Below are 23,846 nucleotides of genomic sequence, written 5' to 3'. Positions count from 1 at the left end.
ATCACAATCAGTGGCGGCATGAATAGCTAATTTATGAGGCGATGGCCTCATGCAAAAGTGGTAGTAGGTACCCAATGACTCCAAGGTATATATGACTAGTTAATAATTTACACTCACATAGTCACATACGACATACATACCTGGGTAAATATTAGGTACTTTACGTTACATTATAGAGAAATGGATTGGTTCGGTATTTTTGTCTCGTGAAATAAAATAGTTCATGCCACTACTGATCACAATGATATACTTTTTGAGATGGCAGTGATGAAGAACAATAGCCTGTTAGTGAATAATTATTAATGCTCTTTACTTCAAAGTTGTCCATATGCAATGGTACAAATATTGAGGAATTTAGCTTTCTCTTTAATAAAATATATGAATAAAATTCTCAACCAAATTATTCAGTTGTTCCAAATCTCAAGCAGTCTTCGCCAGTATGTCCATATTACTTGATATGTATAATACATTAAAATGATACATCAACTCTCAAGATACTGGAGAATATATTGAATTATATTTCAAAAAAAAAACACATACAAAATACATTTAACTAATAATAACCAAAACATTGTGATTATATAATACACAAATATATTTTCTTTATTGAGAAGTAATATGTAGTAATGTTAAAAATATTTATCAATTCTTGTTCCTAACACTCTGCCCTACTAATTATATTTAAGATGACCAAATTAGCTGGAAAGTATGGTCACACTTGACAAACTGCCTAAATTATTAAATTAAATTATGAAAAAAATATGTTATTATAATTTAATATTGATATTGTATATTTTAAAATAAAGCCATTATATTATTGTGTTAAGAATTATTAAAACATTTATTTATATATACATGGAAACTAGTAAGAATAATATATAGAACAAGATAGTTCATATAAGACACCACGAAGAAAAATAATGCAATGACTCAATTGAAAATATTAAATTTCACAATTTTAACTATCTATTGACTTTTAATCAAACTTTTATTCATCATTTGAATGATCATCGTGAGGTAAATGGTTGTGGGAGTAGCTATGAAGAACAAATAGCCACTCATCATTTTCGCCTTTAAACATTTCTCCTTTGGCATTGCATCCAGTGTGCTTCTGTATACACTCTAAATATCTATAATTAATAATATAACTTATAATTTATGATCCAAAGGTAAGAAATCGATTAGAAAAAAATAAAAATTTACCTAGTTTCATCTTTTACACTGACTATTGTAAATTTGAATCCTTGTTCATCTGAGTAGATATCATAAGAATCCTTAGACTTTTCACTAAAATCGTCACCATCAGAGTATATATCCTCATTTAAGTCTTCATCATCAATAGAGTTATTCTCTTCATCCCAAAACTCAATATATTTCAATGGTTCACAGGTTGTTTCTAACAATTCATGTGATGAATTTTTTTTTAATGCACTTTTTCTCCTGGCTTTTATTTTCTCGCGTGCATATGCTAATGATACTCGTTTTTCAACACCAGGAAAGCTAATTGTATAAATGTAAAAACAAATATCAATACTGACATATTTTTTGAATAATTTATTTATCAAAAGTGAACATACTTAACTAATTCTTCATCATACAATTTCTTTGGTTTACTATCATCTTCCAAACATTTAAGCATTATTTTTTCAAGAAAAATAGCTGCTTGAAACTCATCGTTACTCAAAGGTAAATGATTGTGTTCTCCAGTAAACTCTAACATTGTAGTATCATTTTCAACTGATATTGAGCCTTTAACTGAACATTTTAATTTTGTATTCATTTGACACCATGCAAATCTAGAAAAGATCATTTAAATGATAAAAACCATAAATAATTATAAAACATGAACTAAAAAATTACTTTCTTCCTTTCCTTAATGAGTATAAAAATCCTATTTCATCTCTATACAGTGTATATCCATCCCACATGACCATTCCATCAGATATAACTGATACACTAACTAATTTTACTTCACCAGATACTTTAGGAGGTTGTCTTGTTCTTGCCATACTCCGCCATGCCATTCGATAAGGAATTTTTTCTGCCGCATCAATAAATCTATAGTACATTAAACAATTTTTCTATTGATACAAATAATTAATGAATAATACTATAATGATATTATATCAACACAATTTGGGCACTGAATTAATGGAAAAACTAACTGTATAGGAAATTTATCGAGGAAATGTTAGGGTATTTTAACTGCAGGTGTACTGTGTACTAAGCATTGCAAAGGCTTTTTAAAATTTGTAGATATAAAATATTATGTATATAATTTATTCATGCAATAATGAAAAATTAAAACATATTAGCATTAAAATATACATTTATTATCTAATATTTACAATCAGCCAACAATTTATAGTTAATATTCTGGTTACTGAACACCAAGTCAAACAAAATTGTATTATTTAGTTTAGATAGTATCATGATAAAATAGACAGGCATGTCAGCAAAATCCCCCCCCCCCCTAAACATGAAATAAACCAGTTAATTATGAGTTCTTTATTAACACTCCAGCTTAATTGGGATAAAAATTACCATTTTTTTCAAGTCTGCGGCACACATTCACCGTGATAGGAAAAATACAAGAGTTTGCACTTTTTTATCAAGTCATATAAAATCTATTAAAATTAGCAATGAGTTTTTGTTTCTGTGACAATTTTTAAATTTTTTTGTAGATTTAAAAAAAAAACAATTGTTTTCCCAAATTTTTGTAATAAAAAACATATTTCAATAAAACTAATTATTAGTCAAATAATAGCCAATCATATACAACACAAAATAAAAATAAAGACATTCAATCCAAAACCACTAAACTCCAATAAAAATCTTTTTTTTCAAATATGAGCATTTATTTTGCTCTCAAATTTAATAATTTATAACTAATACCAAGTTAAGCATAGCCATATACTTTGTTTTCAAATTAGATCTCAGCAAACATATACAATTTTAATTTAAAATTTTTTTTGTAAAGTTTTAGATTCTGAGCAGCTAAAAATTAATTATTTTTTAAACCTTTCAACTTCTTCATTGTAAATCTCTTTAAGACCCAGGTGAAGCTCATTTCGTGCCCGTTCACATAAGGTATTAATGAATGATCGTTCCAATGGATTTCTTTTTAGATCCACTGGTGGATGATTATGATCTTTAGTTCTGTATATGACAAATCCATCTCCTGATGCACGCATAAATCCTCTCGAATGACACGCTTCATCAGTTGCTGTTTTTCTATTTTTGGTACATCTTACTATTCTACAAATTATTTAAATTAGCACAACTTACATACATTCTTACTTAATTAACACTTCCAAAGTAAAAATAGTATTTGTATTTACTTTCCATTGTTGGTTAATGCATCATTATGGTAATAATAACCTAGTTCATCCAAGTATAAAGACGTTCCACGACGAGTACCCGGTATCACTTGAACAGATAATAATAATGGTGGTTCTTTTTGTAATACTGTACTGGGTTGATTTTTCAATCTCCTTGTCCGTTGCATTCGTCTGGTAGCATTTGCATAATTAACCACATTACTAGCAAGAGGAAAGCTAAACATTTTTTTATAATTAGTATTTATTTTAGTAGTTATAATTTATTCTTAATTACTTCAGTATTTCTTCAGCATAAATGGTTTTTAAGGGAGTATCTTCATCTTGAGCCCTTTGTTTAATAGCATGCAAAAATGCTCTAGCTTGTTTTTCAGCATCACAATTAGATGATGGTAAGTGATTGTGACCTCTAGACCTAATAATACTCAATGTCTTTACGTTTAAATGGGCTCGACCCGGACACTTCTTTTTACCCCAAACAACACATCTTAAGTACCTATAAATAAATTGTTAAACATATTTTAAAAATGTCAATTACATGATTTTAATTTGTTGGATAAATTACTTACTTTTTATCATTTTTTTCATTCTGTATTTGGTAACTATAACCCATATTATCAAAATATATTGTAGAATCTATTCGCATCTGTAAAAATCCTAATTTGCGTTCAGCTTTTTTTTTTTTTTTTTCTTCTTGACTAGATGATTCATGTAATTCATGTGCTTCTGGATTATCATTTTCTGAAATACTAATACTCGCATCTACACTATCGTTTTCTTGTTTAAATGTGTCTGGATTAGCAGTTTCTAAAATACTATTATCTTCATCTACACTTTCATCGTTTTCTTGTTTAAATGTGTCTTTATTACTATCATTAGTTTGAGATATGTCTTCATGAACTTCAGAATAGTCAAGAGTAGAAGTTTGATTATTATCTAATATATTTTCAGAAGGACTAACAATAACTGGACTAGAACAATCAATAGGTAATGGTACATTATCTTTTTCTAATTTTTCTCTCAATTCAATTGTTTTAGATTTTTGATTAGGTACAAATTCAAAAAGTTGAGGTTCTTGCCACTTATTGCAATAAATACAACCTAAAATAAAGGAATATTATGATAAAAGTAAAAAATACATGATTTAAATAATATTAGATACTTACAAAACATATTCACAGTTGCATCTTTTTCTTTTTTAATATTTTTTGAAACATTTTCCTTTTCATTAAAAGTTTCACTTTCAACCTCATCATTAAATTCATTACTTTCCATATCAATGTCATCAACTTCTATCACTTCCATGTGATTCTCTGCATCAAACGATATATCCGGTTTACAGTCTTCATCTTCACTATTATTAGTAGTATTTTCATGTGGAATATTTTTGTAATCATTTATTGCATCAATGAGTTCATTGTCTTCTATAGGAAATAGTGGGCCTTGCATTTTTTGTGGTTGGCGAAATCTCTGCATCCTTCTTGCAGTACTCGAAAATGTTACTTTTCCCCTAAGTTTTGGTGTTCTATTTCAAAATCAGAGATTAATTATCATTACGTTCATAATAAATAATAATAATAAAACTAACTTTTTTATTTCTTCATCAAAAATTATTCTATTAGGTGTGTTTTCATTGATTGCTCTCTCTCTAATTTTCATTAAAAAGTTTCTCTTCAGTAATTCTTCATCATAGTTTCTTGGTTTATGTGTGTGTGGTTCTCCTGAATGACGAATCATGTTGTCATAATTTCTAATAACAGCTCTAGCTGGACATGGTTTCTTTTTAATACCTTTTTGGGTACATTTTAAATACCTATATCAAAATATATAAAGTAAAAAAATTTAATTAAATTAAATACTATTGTTACATTGTCATTACTTTTTATTATTTGCAATTTTATGGTTATGGTAAGCAAATCCATTTCCATCATAAAATATTGTGCAATTTGGCCGTAGACCTGGAGCAGTTCGAACTGGTGACCAAGTGGATTGAGATTGTTCAGACTTTTTTTTTGATTTAAGCCTTGTCTGAGGGCCAGATTTAGGTACTTCTTCATACTCAGGATCATCTGACATGGATATTACACATTTTGATTCATAATTTTCACTAATAGATGGTTCAGTGGATTTTAATACATTCTCATTATCACAATAATTATGGTCTAGACAATGAAATAAAAATCATATTTAAAACCTATTTATCAACCTCAATAAATAGTTATGACTGATTTAATAAGGAATATTTTTGAAAAAAATTAATCACTTTTAAATAAATTAAATTTTAGGGATGTAAGCCGATGTCAAGGATATAACAGTACTTTTCTAGTACACTACCTATTTCAGTCTGAGTATCCTAATTATATTTTTTAATACCTTACTACAAATTTATTTATTTATATTTAATATTTAAGTTAGTAATTTAGACTTTTCTGAATCTAAATACAAAGTAGATATATGGGTTTATTTAATATCTATAACTACACAGTGTAAATGTAAAACAGAAACAATACATTGTTATAATTTTTCATTAGTTATTGATTACATTAATATTTCTGGACTGTTTAGAACCTTTTGAAGTGAGAAGTTTAAGTCAATTGCTTGATAACTAAAAAATGAGTTCTTACAAACAAAAACTTGTTCTAGGAATCCGGTTTCTTTTGGGAAAAGTTTTTTTTAAACCGTCAATAACAAATAACTTTTAAAGAAAATCTTGAGTAGTTTTTACATTCAACTGCTAAAATAAGAATATCTATTAATAGTTTAACAACATATAAATATGTGCACTGTTAAAAACTAATTTATTTATTATTAATTATAAATATTGCTTAAAAATTGTATCAATAAATAAAAAGATGCAATTTCAAAAATATTTAATTTTTCTGTTGAGTAATTATATTTTATTTATATTACCTAAATTAAGTTTTAAATTGTAATATTTTTTTATACATTTATATATATACAGGTAAACGGACCCTATAACGGACGCTCAATTAAATGAAACCCTCCTTATAACGGAAATTGTCAATAGTTCAGGTGCAAATTATATATGCAATTTCTACCTCTCTATGAAAGAAAACTCTTTATAACGGAAAAATGTTTTGTCCCAATGGATTCCATTATATAGAGGTTTTACTATATTATGTCGTAAGCTATATAGAAAATTTGTATTTTTGTGAAAAGACTAGCTACTTTGAAATGAGGTAGTCCAGTTGCAAACTACTTAATATTTTTCCAAGCAGCCTGCTGTTCCATAGGCTTACTGCAAGGGCTGGACTGAGGTCTGAGGGCCTGGTAAGGTTGGCGCAAAATTTGATTTGATAAAATTTGAAAATCTAGGTAGGTGACGCTAATTTTTATTTTGCCTAGAGCCCGCTATTGATAGGCCCAGCCCTGCTTACAGCATACAGACGACAGACCAACAACAGTTAGACCATTTACGAACTAAAATTTATTATTTATAATTACTACATAATAATTACAGTAAAATCCACATTAAAAAAACTCTGGCCTCGAGAAAAAAAATCCCTAGACTACAGTATTACTCACAATCACATGAAAATGATGTTAATATTGAAGTGCAAATAGGTATAATATTACATATTATACTTACCATTCAAAAAATGAATATATTATAAAATATTATAAATAATTTTAAATAAATTCTTGATATTTATTTATATAAATATTTTAAATGATAGCATGTCGATGTGATATAAAATATAGGTGGATACTGGTTAATAATAATTAATAATACATCTAAACTAAAAGTAGATCATTAACAGCTTAAAAAATAGTATATAAAAATATTTTGACAATAATAATCACAGTTAATTATTGATGTAGAATATTTATATTTATATTGGACATTTGAAGTTCTTATATCTTATACATTTTGGTTAATATATTATAGAAAACGTAATATTTTATTACAGGGTACTAATTATATCTTAATTTTTGGATGATTAGTATAATATATAATGCATATATTCGTAAAAAATATTCATATAAATCATTATCATGTGAGTAATAATCTAATAATCTGAGGACTTTTTTCTGGGGTCGTACGTAGGGGGAGGATTTTTACTTCGTGATTTGTGACAGTTTCCATACGTGTACAAGTACAATTAAAAAAATATATAAAAAGGAATACGAAAATAGTATTGTATCACATGAAATAATATATAATTTAAATAACAAAACATACATTGTATACTTGTTATTTGTATATAATGATAATAGACAATAATAATAGTGTATGATGATGTATATAATCGTGTAAATGAATGCAAGGGAAAGCTCACTTTTACCACCGCGTACCGATTTCACGAACAAAACGTACAGTACCCAATAGTAAAAGAACGGTACAACTCTTACCTGCCATTTTTGGTCACAGTCCACTGGGCTATGAGGCACGAGTCACAAGCGTCTAACGTAGACCGTAGTAACGCGAGTGGTGAGTATCAATTGTATCATCAACGATAAAACAGATAAACGACGATTTTGCGACGAACGGGTTTATACGTTTACGAAAATCAGATCATAAGACGGCCGATGATTTGATCAAAACATCGAATATCAATCCATCATATCTTTATAAAAACGATAAGACTAAAACCACCCGTTGGCCGTGGTTGTGTATTAATAATAATGTTCGATTAATAAAACGGAATTCGCTAACATAGGTATTACATGGAAATTTACAACTTCACGACAATAACGTCAAACCGTCATGTGTCCAGTCGGTGCACATCAGCTCACGACTCGAACGCAAAATACAATGTAAACAATTATAAGTTGTAAATGTTTTTACATAACGTAATCCGTATTCCGTAATCAAAATCATTCGTAATCGTAATGCTTAACAAAAATCCCAAGGTACGATTATAGCCAAATAATACAATGACGTCATAACATCACTGTGATATGGTTATCTATCTTAGTGACACTCGGACGCAGAATATATAAAATATTATAAAATATAATATTATACGATAGAAAATAATATATGAAATATATATCAAAATAAAAATATAAAATATCTAATATATATATATTTCATATATTCTGTGATTACACCATCCTGTGACTCGGCTCGGTCATAGATAATAAAGATTTGTCTTTGATAGATGCACTCGGTAAGCATTATCATGAAGGCTATAGCTGGAATTTTGGATTAAAATCATAGAGTAATAAAATTACTCTATAATTAAAATCATTTATTAAGTAAACAATACTTAATCAATGTTAAAATACACTTAGCATTTTTTTCCTAATCTAGCAAAAATATTATCGTTTTATAACATGCTTATACCATGACGTACCTATTCTTTATTTGGCAATTTATGATAATATTAAATCTTAAGTTGATTTTTTAATTTTTTAAGAACCTTTTAGAATTTTTGGGGAATTTTTAATGTTTTTGAGTTAAAAATTGAAATTTGAAATTATACTTAAAGGTGAATGATAATAGTCATAATACTGATGATAGGTTAGGTACCTTTCTTTTCTTTCATTAGTACATGGGAGCCAAATTACACATGGCTCACGTAATGCAGCATCGTCTATAAAAAATCAATAATTTTTATAAGCCTAACGGCAAACATAACCTAACCCAACCTCTACTCGGATGTCTCATCGCATGCTATCATTCTTGCTTCCTGTATGTGATTGACCCAGGACCCTCAAGAGCAGTGCATGCAGCGTAGGTTAGCAGCACGATTAAAAATATCTTAAATAGTGGTTAGTAGCCATAGGCACCTAGAGGAGTTGGTATACTGGGGCATTTGCTTCCTGGATTTTTCAAAATATTTTCTAAAGGTTGTTGCCTTGTTGGTATAAAATACCTAGTCAAATTATAATATCTTTCCTTAAATTCTAACATTGCCCTTCCTTCCCTAGAAAAATTTCTGTAGGCTATATATGCTAGCCACCCTGCCCATGCGTTGAAGGTAGTGATGCTAGAAGCACCCATTGCCCTTTAGTGCCTGAATCATATGATACATCCACGGCACCTTTGGGATTGTCCTATTTTCCAATCTTATACATTCTTACGATATTTGTATTGAGACGGTAGATCCATGAGGCCTTGGTATTACCTCTTGTATCACTCGTTAATTGTCTTCTTCCTCTAAGTTTTCTTGATACTAGCTTTCGAGAAGGTGAAGTCATCGCTACGGGGTCCTGAGACGCCCTGGCCTAAATCAGGTCCTTTTCAGCGGTGATGAGGTAGATGAGTGTCGGGTGGTATATCAGCCAAAAAGAAAGCGGCTTGGATGAACGCGTGACCAAATAACCACATCTACCTGTAATATATTTAGGGTTTTTGCTCTAATTTGTTTTACTTGATACATTGCAGAAAATTGGATGAAAAAATGTAATACAAGTGACAATCTCTAATATGATTAATAGAGGAAGAAAAAAAAGTAGAAACTTAACACTTTTTTTACTGTTACTTAAATATTGTCATTTTTATAAAAAAATTAAATCTATGAATTTTTAAGTTTTTTTCTTATATTTGTTTGTAAAAATTGAGTTCTTGGTTAAAAAGTTTTAAAATGTATAACAGAATATATTTGTATTTTTTTAAACATTTCTGTAAAGGATTTCCAAATATTGAAAAATATGGAATAGATTTTTTTTTAGTTTTTGTCAGTATTTGAATTACCTACACAGAAACAAAAGATATCACAAACTAAAAATATATATCACAGTATTAATTAGTATATTACGCTTATACAGGGTGATTCGTTTATCAAACAACACTCATTATTTATAAAAGTATTGACTTTTTTCAAAATATTGTTTTACATAGTTTCAAGTTGTTAAAAAACCAACGCTTTTATTAAAAAATTATATTTTTAAATATTTTTTATCCTTATCATTTTTTAAGTTTTTTACTTTTTTGAATGGCAACATAGTTTTTTAATTTCATATTCCAAAGCAGAATATTTTTCTAAAAATTTTGATACATAAAAATCGAATTTAGGACGTAGTTTATGAGTTATAAGTATTTAAAGTTTAGACAAGCGGAGTGGACAAACATTTTGCGGGGTAACCCCGTACCACTCCACTCTGCCAATCTAAACTTTAAATACCTATAACTCATAAACTACTAGCGCTAAATTCAAAATTTTAACGTAATAATTAATTAAAAAAATAGCTTTATTAAATTATGAAATTTGAAGTATAGGTTACCATTTGAAAATCAAAAGTTGATGGTGGTGTATATAATAAATATAAGGGTGAAAAATATAAAAATAATAAACAATTCAAGAAGAGTGTAAATCTACAATTTTGAAAAAAAAAAAAATTGAAAAAAGTCAATACTTTTTTAAATAATGAGTGTTGTTTGATAAAAGAATCACTCTGTATAATCGTATATTAGTTGATTCGAACACATCTTCTTCGTTATTTCAAACCAAGTGGTTGTGATCTCTATACCTAATCTCAGTCTTGTTAAGTATTAGAATACTTAATACTTTTTTTGTGTTTCAAATACCTTTTATTTGTATTTATATTCTAGAATACAACATAAATACTTTTTTTCATTCTAATATTCTCAATTCCATTTTCCAATATTTCGTTATGAACTGTTTTAGATTTTTTTCACCTGGTCGGGTGGCACTGTTGAGTGACTGCCCATAAACTAAACGATACCTCCTGTTATTAATTCTTCACTTATGATAATACCGCGATGTAAAGAAGTATTCTAATTAGTAATTATATTGCATAGATTGTAAAAAAAATAAAAATAAATAAAATAAAAGATTTTGTTTTTGAAACATTATTTTATAATGTTTCTAACTTCTGAGAATTCATATATAACTAACTTTCCATAATAGGATAAGAATTAACTAAATAAAAAATGTTTGTAATCTAAAACTTGTAATAGCAATAATAGCATGCATATGCTGATGAAACATTTTAATTGTAATAAATTAAAAAAATATATAAAAGAAATATTTCAATATAAAATATATTACACTAAAAAAAATTATTCGTTAGGTTAGGTTAGGTTAGCCTAATCTAACCTTTTAAATAGGTACTTTAAAAAAAAGTATTTGAATACATTTGAAAAGTATATTCTTAAGAAGAGGTTAGGTTAGGCTATAATCCTATACGGCTATCGCCTATCCAGCGAAGGAGTCGTTGCAATTACTACATACAGTTGTACCTATTCCCAGTATATGAACATGAACCAGTAATTTTACAAGTCCTAGAAACTTATAATTTGTGTTCATAACATGTACATATAAATTTGGTTATAATCTGGAGGGGGATAGCTAGAAATATAAACTATTAAAACACAATTTTTTATACGTACGAAGTTAAGTTAGGATATAACCAATGGAAACTAAAATTAAAGGGTAATATGCAAAATTTCTAGTTTATACTTTATACTAATCAAAATAGTAATATATAATATGTAAGATGTAACCCTGTAATCATGCAATGGTAACTTTAAAAAAGCGGGTAAGTCGTGGATGTCACTCTGCTGTACGGTAGGTTACTGTAATGGATGGGATTAAATTTGAATGCAATGATAGGTATCAATGGTATCATTGTATACGAAAAACGATTCTGAACGGAGATGATTTGTCAGTCTAGGATATATTATATTTTAATATTGTCATATATTCTATTTTGAAATAAATATTTTATTTTTCAATTAAGTCGCATTTTGCATAAGGCATAGTTATAGTTAATCAATTAGTGTAGTTATCATAATTCATAATACCTTATATTATCATAGATATACGAATACCTGGTTTGAGGATAAATCGTTATCATTACGCGATTTCATAAAAATTTAAAACTCAAACGCTCAACACATTTTTCCTATAATGACACTTCAAATTTTCTCTACAGCTATTTGAAGCAAAACTTATGGAAAACTTGGTGTTAAATTTTATAACCTTAGATATAAATACAAACAATATTATGAATTTTGAACTACAAAATAATTTGCAAATATTCATGGTTTTGACGAATTTTTGTCAATATTTGAAATTCAAATGCTAATAAAAATTTAATTTGAATTTCCGGTGGACATTTTTTTTGTGATAAAGATTGAAAAACTTGTAAGGAGCCTTGTATAAAATTTTCAAATCTTAGGTATAAAAGGAAAATTTTTAATGAATTTCTAGAATAAAATAATTTACGAATTTTCGTAATTTTTACATTTGTTGTCAAAATTAAAATTTGAATGCATGTAAAAAAAAAAATGTAGCTATATATTTCTTTTATTTTTCAACTGCTATTGCAAAACTATATTATGAGCCTTGTATTAAATTCTCAAATCTTAGAATTAAAAAGAAAAACTTTTATGAATTTCGATCCAAGATGATTTGAACATTACCGTAATTTTTATGTATTTAGTCAAAATTTGAACTGTAAATGCTTATAAAAAAAATTTGTGACTATATATTTCTTTTATTTTTCAAATGCTATTGTAAAACTATTTTAGGAGCCTTGTATTAAATTTTCAAATCTTAGGTATAAAAGAAAAATTTTTAATGAATTTCTAGAATAAAATAATTTACGAATTTTTGTGATTTTTACGTATGTTGTCAAATATAAAATTTGAATACATGTAAAAAAAAATTGTGGCTATACATTTATTTTATTTTTCAACTGCTATTGTAAAAATATATTATGAGCCTTGTATTAAATTCTCAAATCTTAGAATTAAAAAGAAAAACTTTTATGAATTTCGATCTAAGATAATTTGAAAATTGCCGTAATTTTTACGTATTAAGTCAATATTTGAACTTCAAATTCTAATAAAAAAAGTCGTGCCTATGTATTTTTATAATTTTTTAATCACTATAAGAATAACTTATGAGGAACTTTGCATTAAATTTTCAAGTATTTTGATAGGGCCATAAAAATTTTATCGACACTTCAAAAAAAAATTTTCAGAAAAATTGAAAATTTCAGCTGTTTATAAATACCTCAAAAAAAGTCAAAATATTTTGAAAATTAAATCATGTAAAGAAAATGCCAATCTAAATAACTGGTAAAATTTTTCAAGTATCTATGACTTATACTTTTTGAATAATAACAAATGTTTAAAATCGTTTGAGGATAAATCGTTATCGTTACGCTATTTCGTGAAAATTTAAAATTCAAACGCACTTAAAATTTTTCCTATAATGATGCTTCGAGTTTTCTCTATAGCTACTTGAAGGAAAACTTATGGAAAACTTAGTTTTGTATTTTTAATCCTTAGTTATAACGAAAAAACTTTTATGATTTTTCAACTTCTAAATTACTTGCAAATTTTCGCGTTTTCGACAGATTTCGTAAAATTTTGAACTGTAAGAGCTTATTAAAAAAAATCGTGACTTACGATTTTTAATTTTTTTTTAGCTACAATATGAACAACTCATAAGGAACCTTGTATTAAATTTTCAAGTTTTTTTGGTCGTCCAACATTTTTTTACCGACACTTCAAAAAAAAATTCTCAAAAAAATCGAAAATTTCAGTGGTCTATAAATAACTCAAAAAATATAGATATCACTAACATTAACATTTGGTGAAAATTTCAAGTATTTACAGTGATTAGTTTTTGAATAACAATCATATAAAAATATGGATTTGGTCGAAAACGTGTTTTGCGTAAATATTCCCGTTTTTTTGTTTTTCTCGATTTTTTTGAAAACTGTTGGAAAATGTTTACTTTTGACCTCTATAATGTACCAAGGATCTTCAATTTTACATCGGAAACCACCCCCAAAGTTTGAAATCGAAGCATTATTTCGACTAGTTATGCTGTACACAGACACAAAAAAAAAACACACATCATTGTAAAATCAATTCATTCATCACTTCGTTCAGAATCTAAAAAAAAATAAATATTGTTTTTTAAAAAACTCTATACTAATGTATGATACATCATGTATGCTCATATTATTTATGATGCATCATTTATATTTCTCCTATTCATAGGGATTACAAAAAATACACAGGTTACGAGGAATCTATTGATAAATCTTTTATCGCAATCGGTCGGTCAATTCTTGCAAACACTACAAAAGTATACAATATTTTGAATATTTATAAAATAAAAATTTTAATACAATTAAATTCGGCGGCCTGTACCAGTGATGATGTAATTTTAATTTATTCATTGTTGCTTATTCCAAGCAAAAAAGATATGATATTTTTGTTCCATGATGATACTGATATTGGGCGAGTATTTTGAAGTGATATTAACCGTTTTTTTTTTTGTATTGTCGAATTGTCGGTTGGAAGATAGTGTCAAAAATTGAATTAAATTAAAATTTAATTCAATTTATAGAATTTATACTTTATTTAGTCTTTATGGTTTATGCTATCATTGCTATCACTTAATCTATTCTTATTTTATTTTGTCATGCTTCTTAGCTTATATGAATCTTGATTAATAATCATGATATGAATAAAATGAACTAACTTTTACGGTATAATATTGTCTATTGTCTTCAATAAGTTCAATTTCATCTACCAGAGGTCAACTGATAGGTAAATATACATTATTTTATAGCTTGTAATAATAAAAAATTATCCATTTTGTCCATGATTTATATCTAATTATTTCTATGCACTTTTTGAAATAGTTGTTAATATTATTATTATTTGATGTCATAATTATACTTATTTCAATTTTGGTTTAAATCCAATCATTTAACATATATTTTTTTCAGATAATGGGAGAGTTAAAGCAAATTTTTCTTTTAATACAGAATGATATTAACCAAGATAATTTGAAAGAAGCTCTCGATACATTTAACATTCATTATGATAATATCAAAGATGTTAAAGGATTTCAAAATTTTGCAGTCAGTATAGTAAGTGTGTTGGCTCAAAAACTTCAATCTGAATTTACTTCTATCAACCAAATTAAGCAGTTTGGTAAAAACACTAATGATGTTATTCAGTTTGCTGATCGTTGTTTCAAAATGATCAATTTGTGTGAACTGCAACCAATACAAAATAGTTTATATGTTATTGTTAAATATTTACTAATGAATAATCATGTATCTGAAGCTGTTCATTTTAGTAATTATCTTTTAAATAACTTATCTCCACCATGTGATATACTGAAATACTTAGTTCAGTTGTTTGCACATCATATTCATAAGACATGCCCTATTGATGATGATTTAAAAAAGTTAAATGTTATACTGATGTGGGATGCTGCATTAAACCTGGTGAAATGTCACACTGGAAAAGAAATTGAGTATGCATTATCTTCATCATTAACACTTGTGAAAAATATGAATGGATTAATATTACATGAAGGCCGTACTATGGATGTAGTTATTTTGGATATGACTTTAGAGTCAGTATTATCTTCCAGTGGTATAAGAAAAAAAAATGATCAAGAATGTATGATGAAATTATACTTTATGTTAGTTGAAAACATTGTAGCTGTAATGCAAAACATGATGCGTAACAGACAGATGCAAGTACATTACTTAATCAAGCATATCAAATTAATGATTGATGTTTGTTGTTTGAATAAAACTGAAAAAGAATCATTGTCATTATTGATACCATTATTTAAGTTTATTGATAACTCTATTAAAAATGGTCTGGATTCAAATTTTGAACTTCGTAAAATGATTACATATGTTGAAAAGTATGAACCAAATATGATATTACCAAATTCAATGTTACATCACGTGCTCAAGGCTGTCATTATAACAATTACAAAATTAAAGAACTTTTGGAATGATGGGCTGATTATTAATTCTCCTGAAACAATATCACAAATGCTTGTATTATTACACCATTTAGTTTATATAAGTAAACATAGTTCAATTAGTCAGATATGTTGTAAGAGCAATGATTGTGATCTCAAAGAGGATTCAACATCTGAAATGAGTTTGATTAACATAGTGTTTATAATGATACGACATATAAGTAATACTAACCATACATTTTTAAATACCGAAGATGTCTTAAAGTGGATGGAATTGTTCACTTCTCTGTTTGACAGAGTATATAAATCAAATTGCTCAAATAAAATTGCTTTCATTGAATTTTCGTTAACAAGTGCTTATAATCTTTGTATTTTCACATCATCTGGTGAGTTTACACATTTATGCTTAGATTTCCTTGAAAATTTATACTCAATGTTTGACCCTCGTGGAATTGATTCAGAACTTGTGGCTCGTGTTGCAATTTTATTGAGTCGGTGTTTATACAATAACAATAAACATGATGAAGCTTTAAGGTGTATTGCATATTGGTGTGTGCGTACTCGTTCTGAACTTGCTGCTCAACAATGGGTTTATCTTAAATGCAAAGAGGAAAGAAACAATACCATTATTAAACAAACAATTTTGAAAACATTTGAAAATGATATTGATCTAAAAAAAAAATGGCCCGATTATAGTTTGACAAAATCTGATTGCATTGAAATAATGTGGTTAGAATTAAAAGCCCATAATCATCAAAATAAAATCAAACAAGATTCTACTGCTGTGTTGGAATTATTTGAAGAATTAATGGCTGATAAACTGTCCAGAGAGTTTAAGTGTCGTGTCATAATTACTACTGCTTACATAATACTGCATTCAAATAGTATAAAAGGTTTAAAAAGAGTAATTGATGTACTGGAGGACTACATTCGTAAACTAGAAGTAGAAACATCAATGGAAAAAAAAAGTATGCCATTGATGTTAGGTAATTTATATTATGCAAATTACCTGTGTTTATTAAAACATTTGCAAAACCTTGTTAGTAAAGAATTGGATTCGTATACTGAAGAGAGGTTGGAACATGGTATGGAACAACAAAATATTATTCAATATGAACCTATATCATGGATATTGCCATTAAAAATAAAACCCAAACTTTTTAACTGTTTGAACTATGCTGTTAAGAATTGGTCTGCTTTAATAAATAATATAATCAAAGATGATCATGACGTCAAATTACTTTTTAGAAGTCTTCAAGAAGTCGCTTTTATATTCAAATTGCACGGTGATTCAAAAGAAGTGGAAGTGTGGCAACTTTTATATAAATTAGCTTCTAATAAAAAGTGTCAAAAACATATTTTTATAGCGCTTACAGAATTATTGAAAATTAGTGAGATAGATGTCTTTGAACTAATTAATTTAGCTAAACATTTACCTAAAATGGCTATTGATTATAAATTGGCATTAGCAACTTCTCTTTTAAACCAATCAAAATTTGATGATGCACAAGTATTGCTAGAGGAAATCCATAACAAAGAATTGAACAATAATGTTATATTGATGGCAGAATATTCTTACCTTAAAAGTCGCTTGTGCTTTGAATCTGGAAAATTTAACAATAATAAGTGTCTTTCAATATTCATTGAAACTTATAATCTTGCACATAGTCTTATCAAAAGACTCGATTACTTTTATGAATACTTGGCAATGCATTTTGTACTATTGAGTATATGTTCATATTTGAATTTAATCTATATAAATACTTTCAAACCTGTCGAAGCTCGCTGTTTTTTGAAAGTTCAAATGAATATTGTCTTAAAATCTGCCTTAACTAAAAGAGCATTAAATGTATTTTTAATGAACTGCTGGAATGAATTGATGTGCTGTAATTTTGAAAATGCTAATGGACAATTGGAACACGTAATGACATTACTGGATTTTAAAGAAGAAGAATTGGATTTTAAAATGCAAAAATTAACTGTTAACTACTCTCCAAATAGATGTTCTTCTCCATTATCAGATTATAGATGCTCTCAAATCCCTAGAATTAATACAATGGCGTCACCTTCCTTAAAACGGTTGAACAATAAACTTGCACAAATGAGTATTTCTGAATTTTGTGACAAAGCTATTAGTAGCAATGGCCCGTTCGATCCAATAATCATGTATTCTGTTATTGAAGCATGTATTCTTAAAGCTGTTTATTGTTCTAAAGCCAACCAACAAAAATTAGCCGAATATTATTTTAAACGTACATTTAAACTATTGGAATTGTCTCTACCACAGTTAAATAAAAATGAAGTATATAACATCTTGAAAGTTAGACAAAAAACTTTAGCCAAATATCATTATGCAGAACACCTTGTTCTTTTCAATGATCCATCTAAATCAATGGTTTATCTTAAAAAAGCTAAAGAATCTTGCCATGATGAATGGTTGTCAATGTACGTAAATGAACTAATTATTTCACTGAAAGTTAATAACATCATGAGTTATACTATCTCAAATGTTATTCATTCACCTGTAGCAAAATCTCAGGTACAAGAATTAAAGACCCCAAGAACTACTAAACTGCGAGTGAATACAAAATCACAAGGAGTTCCTAGATTTGTTACTCCAGCTGTAAGAAAATTAAGAATGACACTAGAAAGTCCAAATTCGAGACAAAATAAAATTAAATCACCTCTGATAAAAGGGACTGAAAAAATTAAAAATGATTCTGCTGTTAAAAAGAAAATTGGAAAAGAAAACATCATAAAATCTACAACAAAACAAGATATTGAAATAAAAGTTAGAGAGAAAAGAGGTACAAGTAAAAAAGAAACCACTGAACAACCACCATCATTAATTATCAAAAAGCGTACTAATAGATTAAATATTTAGATTTAATTATTATTATACATTTTGTTCCATGTACTATTTTGTAATTTTTATTTGAAAATAATAAGCTTAAGGTTAATATGATGTGGATTTGAACTATAAATATTAGTAATTTAATTATTATATATTTTTTTAAAGAATATTTTTAATGTATTGAATTTTAAAATAAGATTAATAAATTTTAATTGTTGTATGAATTAATAAAAATTATAACATTTCAAATGTGCCAATAGACTATATTATAACAATGTAGATGTGTACTGCACTATAAACAGTCAGTGAAAGTCTTATGTATTTCATCAATAAGCCGTGATTTTAGAAATATTTTTGTATCAGATGTATATTAGGTTTTAAATTTTGTTTGGATAGTCAAAAATCAATTTTTTAAATTTAAATTCTAAAAAATGACGTTCATATTCACATTAAATATTTTATATGCAAAATTCTAATGTAATTTTTTCTTTTCTTATTATGCACTCTCAGTGCTTGAATTGGGAAATATAGAAGGGAAATGCCAAAACTTAAAAAATAATTTCATAAGTAACTGAATATTTTAATGACTTATTGATTAAAATGTAATTATAAGGGGTACCAACAAATAAATATTGTTCACTTCTAAAGAAGTCTGAATTCAAGCACTGTAAACTTACTGCAAACTATCAGCTTTTACAAGAGCTAGAAATACTAGAAATCATTTATTACAACAGATTAAAAAATTAAAACTTATTAAACTCTTTTACAGAGATAATTAATTGTTAAGTTGTTTTTTTTTTTAATTTATGCAAATCTATTTTGTTTTAGATTTTGTGTCAGTATGTATGCAGTAAGTAGTCGAAATACCGTTCTGATTTTAGACTTCAGCATAGAGTAATAATATTTCAGTATCTTTTCTGTTGGCAAAGTGAATTTAGTTGATGCATTTAAATGCCAAAATTTAAAACTAAGGAAAAACAGATTTAAATACAATTTTAGTTTTTGGTGTAATTAAAAATAAAATGAAATTTATGAAATTTTCACTGAGTGTTTATATTAGCATTAAATTTTCAAAATATTTTGCCTCATGTGAGCTAATTATTGCCATATGACATTTTCAATTTTTGGTTTTTTTTTTAATTATTGAAAAATAGATAAATTTACAATCTGTATTTATAAAAATACAATAAGTAAATGATAATAATTAGTTTTAGATTAATGTGGATAAAAAATTTTTGCTTAGTCCAAAAACTTGGAAGTGGAAAGAAAAAATAAATTAAGAACCAAAAGTTAAAATTTTGACATACATCAAAATCACGAAAATTTGTGAACTATTTTTAATTAGAAATGTATAAAAAAAATTTCATTTTTAGCTTATATTTGAAAATTCCTCATAAATAAATACAATTTTATCATAAAAAAAAAAATTTACTGGAAAAGTTGCTTTAAAATTTTTTTAAATTTCTTTAAGTGCTTAAAGTTCAAATTTTTAAATCATAAACATATGTTTACTATGAAAATAATATATTATTATATTATAGGTACTTCATTTTTTGTGTCATGTAAAATTTTGAAATACTATCAACGTCTATGTCGTTAATATATATTTTGATAGCACCTGTTTGCCGGTCTGTGAAAAGCATGGGGGTATATAGAGTGATAAGCGAGTTTTTTAGGGTTCATATCCAACAAAATGCCTAAATAAGTATGCATTTATGCACTCAAAATATGCCATAAAAGTTTAAAAATATATACGTTTATATGCACTAAATTTCTAAAGTTATGCGCTTAAAAATGCTTACTTAAAAAAATCATAAACAATTTTTGAAATTTAGCATGCATTATCAATTAATTTTTTTATAATTATATTTTATTATTTTTAAGTCACAATTAAAATGAAAAATTATAAACGATCGCCTTAAATTACATATTGATTCTTTTTTAGTATTTCCATGAAAATATGAATAGGAATATCAGAATCGTGTATAACATTCAGGATAAAATAGAAATATGCAAAATAAGACTTCACGTATTTAACCGTGGTACCTTGAAATGGATTTATATGTCATCTATATAGCAATATTAGTATTAACAACTGGGCAAGATGAAGATTGATGTGCAAATGCGAAGCGAAATGCATGAACTTACGACTTTACGAGCCCTGGTGATAAGCATTAATCTTAGTCTTGTCCATGAACCACGATTAAAGATAGAAAGATACTATCTTTAATCGTGCCATGATCTTAGTTCATGGTCTTGTCTCATCCCCAACGTATCGGAATAGTAATATGTAGATTATTCCTCGATAATGGATATCTCATAGACATATCTATAAAAATGTAGGATATTAGTCATGGGTGATATTATGTTATACATTATCTATGTATATGTGAATAACCGGCAAGTGATAATTGAAACCATTTTGCACGTTCGTTTTTTAATGTTGTTCACTACTGATAAAATTAATACTAAATCGTAATTTGTATTATTTGTAATTGTAATAATGTAATGCCAGCAGGCAGCAATGCAGTTCCAGAATTCAGACTTCCGGTGTTCCACGTTTTTATACAAGTGACATGTGACATTTATTGAATAGTGAATAGATCAGTCTCTTCAATTTTCACTCTTTTCAGAAAATAAAACGTGAACTCGTGAATTCAAATTTCGAATTTCCGTATCAACACATTTGAGCTCCTAAAACTTAAGTATTATTCTTATTTAAAATTTAAATTTAACTTACAACTGCTGTAGCCAGTCGTTTTTTTTTTTAATCTTATCAACAGTGGCGTAAAAACCGGTTGGGCAAATGCCACAGGCCTAAAACTAACGAGGGCTCTAGGATAACCAGAAATACCTTTTTTTTTTAAATGTTAGATTTCTCGACTAATATGACAATAATATTATTTCGGTATTTGAAATAAATGTCAACTTTAATCGTGTAGAGCTATATTTTGTTTATTTTCAAAAGTGTAAGAGCCCTCAGAAAACCTTATGCTACGGGCCCTAAAATCCTAGTTACACTACTGATTATCATGATGACAATATAACATTTTACTCATTTGTGTTAGTTTGAAAAATATAAATTTATGGTCACGTGTAGCTTCTATTAGCTTTGTAAAATGTAAATTTTTTTTTTTCAAAATATGTAGTTACTATTATGGCTAACACGATCTTGGTAACTAGTCAACTATTCACCAACTATTGCATTACATTTCACACTATTTTCATATGTTTATACCTAATATAACTTTAACTTTGCATTTGAAATGTTTTGTTAATCAACCAAACCATATGAAATTAGTAAATAATATCATGTACTTTTAAGTATCTATTTCATAAAATGTACAACAAGGTATTTAACATACCGTGTGTCCCAAAAAACAGGGGCCACTTTACCACTCATTACCATGAAAATATTTTTCAATTGTGTTTGCGGGACATTAAACTAGACTAATGGATCATAAATTTCTATGACTTACAATTTTTTTAACTCATGTATCTTGCGCATGCGTAATAAAGTTTACATTTTTTTAATGGCAACCTGTAATTTGAATATCATATTCGGGTTTATCGATTATTTTCAAGCCATTTTGTTGTATTAACTTGTGTCCTAAACCCAAAATTGACTAAACTAGAGCCATGGAGAATTTAAAAAATTAACAAATTAAATTTATAATAAGTTCCACATTTTAATAGGTATAGGTAGGTAAATAACAAAAATAGAAATACCAATGCTCATTATTATTTTAATAGATACTTAATTATAGGTAATTCTGATTGAAACAAAAATACACTTCTTCTTTTTTGGTCTCGACCAATTAAGACCATATGCAATTTCATAATGTGTAATAATAAAATAAGATAATAATTCATAAATAGTAAATAGTTAATTAATTTAATAATAATAATTTTGATTGTTTGTTGCATGGTGTTTAAAAAAAAAAAAAAATAAATTTATTTTTTTAATTCTCCATAGCTCTAGTTTAGTCAATTTTGGGTTTAGGACACAAGTTGATACATCAAAATGGCTTGAAAAAAATCGATAAACCCGAATATGATATTCAAATTACAGGTTGCCATTAAAAAAAAATGTAAGTTTTATTGCGCATGCGCAAGATACATGAGTTAAAAAAATTGTAAGTCATAGAAATTTATGATCCATTAGTCTAGTTTAATGTCCCGCAAACAGAATTGAAAAATATTTTCATGGTAATGAGTGGTAAAGTGGCCCCTGTTTTTTGGGACACACGGTATAATAATAATTATGTTATTTCTGGATTTAAAATATATTAAAAATGCCATATTTTCTTCTTTTTATTTTGCAGAATATTATGGAGTTTTAAACTTAACAATACTTTGATTTTAACACTTGCAAGTCTGAAATGTAAAATTCTTAGGATTCATTTAGAATTTGTAAAGAAATTGTGCATAGAATGTCCACCATTAAATTATGTTTGTGTGCATTACACACAAATATTGCACAAAATGGTAGTAATTTGGATGTTAAAGCTGCCCAACAGCACATTCATCAGATAAATCAGTATTTCAAAAGTGATTTAACATCTATTGAATCAGGTGATTTATTAAAGTATATTAAATATGAATTTATCGGGATAATACAAATACAACTACCTATTTAATATATATTTATATATTTAAATAATCTAACATATTTTTAAACTAGGTTGATTTATCATTTATTTTTGGTGACCATATCAAAATTTACAAATTTAAAGAATAATAGTAAACAATTTAAAAAATAAGATTTTGTAATAATGTTTTAAAAAGTTTATTAAGCATTTAGATTGATTCAATTCAATTTTTTTTAAATAAATTAAATCATCAGACAAAATTTATAATAATACGAGTATATTTAAGAATGTATCTACTATCTTTTATGTTTGTTAAGAAACAGTTATAGGATAGTTAATGTACTTCAAAATCAGTGTTAGAGAATTAACTTTT

General features: G+C 27.0%; 3 protein-coding genes and 1 long non-coding RNA gene across 6 annotated transcripts in view; 2 read left to right on the top strand and 2 right to left on the bottom strand.

The window, feature by feature from the left end:
* Positions 1–495: 495 nt before the first annotated feature.
* LOC107168636 (uncharacterized) lies at positions 496–8,133 on the bottom strand. Its single transcript, XM_015518125.2, has 12 exons — positions 7,713–8,133; positions 5,218–5,500; positions 4,927–5,151; positions 4,505–4,863; positions 3,908–4,439; positions 3,616–3,834; positions 3,342–3,557; positions 3,022–3,258; positions 1,861–2,058; positions 1,578–1,796; positions 1,204–1,500; positions 496–1,130 (listed from the first exon to the last, which is right to left on the bottom strand). The coding sequence occupies exons 1-12, from the start codon at positions 7,717–7,719 to the stop codon at positions 989–991; spliced, it is 2,934 nt and encodes a 977-aa protein (XP_015373611.2). The 5' UTR covers positions 7,720–8,133; the 3' UTR covers positions 496–988.
* A 6,459-nt stretch (positions 8,134–14,592) lies between these two features.
* On the top strand, positions 14,593–19,660 carry LOC107168426 (uncharacterized). Its single transcript, XM_015517834.2, has 2 exons — positions 14,593–14,844; positions 15,027–19,660. Exon 2 carries the CDS (start codon positions 15,030–15,032, stop codon positions 18,909–18,911), a length of 3,882 nt encoding a protein of 1,293 aa, XP_015373320.1. The 5' UTR covers positions 14,593–14,844; positions 15,027–15,029; the 3' UTR covers positions 18,912–19,660.
* On the bottom strand, positions 15,870–21,414 carry LOC149056448 (uncharacterized). Its single transcript, XR_016191785.1, has 4 exons — positions 21,280–21,414; positions 21,030–21,210; positions 16,260–16,622; positions 15,870–16,080 (listed from the first exon to the last, which is right to left on the bottom strand). It is a non-coding gene; the product is annotated as an uncharacterized LOC149056448 (long non-coding RNA).
* LOC107168245 (DNA-dependent protein kinase catalytic subunit-like) overlaps positions 21,182–23,846 on the top strand; it is a 32,123-nt gene continuing 29,458 nt past the window's right edge. The window contains exons 1-4 of one of the 3 annotated variants that reach the window (XM_089227890.1): positions 21,182–21,309; positions 21,400–21,452; positions 21,515–21,586; positions 23,207–23,456. In XM_089227890.1, coding sequence (XP_089084016.1) covers positions 23,315–23,456 — 142 coding nt within the window. In that variant the 5' untranslated portion in view covers positions 21,182–21,309; positions 21,400–21,452; positions 21,515–21,586; positions 23,207–23,314. Of the gene's footprint in view, positions 21,310–21,329; positions 21,587–23,206; positions 23,457–23,846 lie in introns of those variants that run through there. The other 2 variants (XM_089227891.1, XM_089227889.1) reach the window with 2 other exon arrangements.

Source organism: Diuraphis noxia, unplaced genomic scaffold (genome assembly GCF_037042655.1).
Source record: "Diuraphis noxia isolate RWA-SAM2 unplaced genomic scaffold, SU_Dnox_SAM2 contig0004, whole genome shotgun sequence".
In the NCBI taxonomy this organism is placed as follows: domain Eukaryota; kingdom Metazoa; phylum Arthropoda; class Insecta; order Hemiptera; family Aphididae; genus Diuraphis; species Diuraphis noxia.
This window is presented reverse-complemented; position numbering and strand designations above follow the sequence as displayed.

Excerpts from the sequence above, each read along its gene's own strand:
- LOC107168636 (XM_015518125.2), bottom strand. Across the intron at positions 3,835-3,907 it reads AATGAAAAAAATGATAAAAA|GTACTTAAGATGTGTTGTTT; the intron begins GTAAGTAATTTA and ends ATTTATTTATAG. Across the intron at positions 3,259-3,341 it reads GCATTAACCAACAATGGAAA|AATAGTAAGATGTACCAAAA; the intron begins GTAAATACAAAT and ends AATAATTTGTAG.
- LOC107168426 (XM_015517834.2), top strand. The coding sequence starts at position 15,030 with ATGGGAGAGTTAAAGCAAATTTTTCTTTTAATACAGAATGATATTAAC.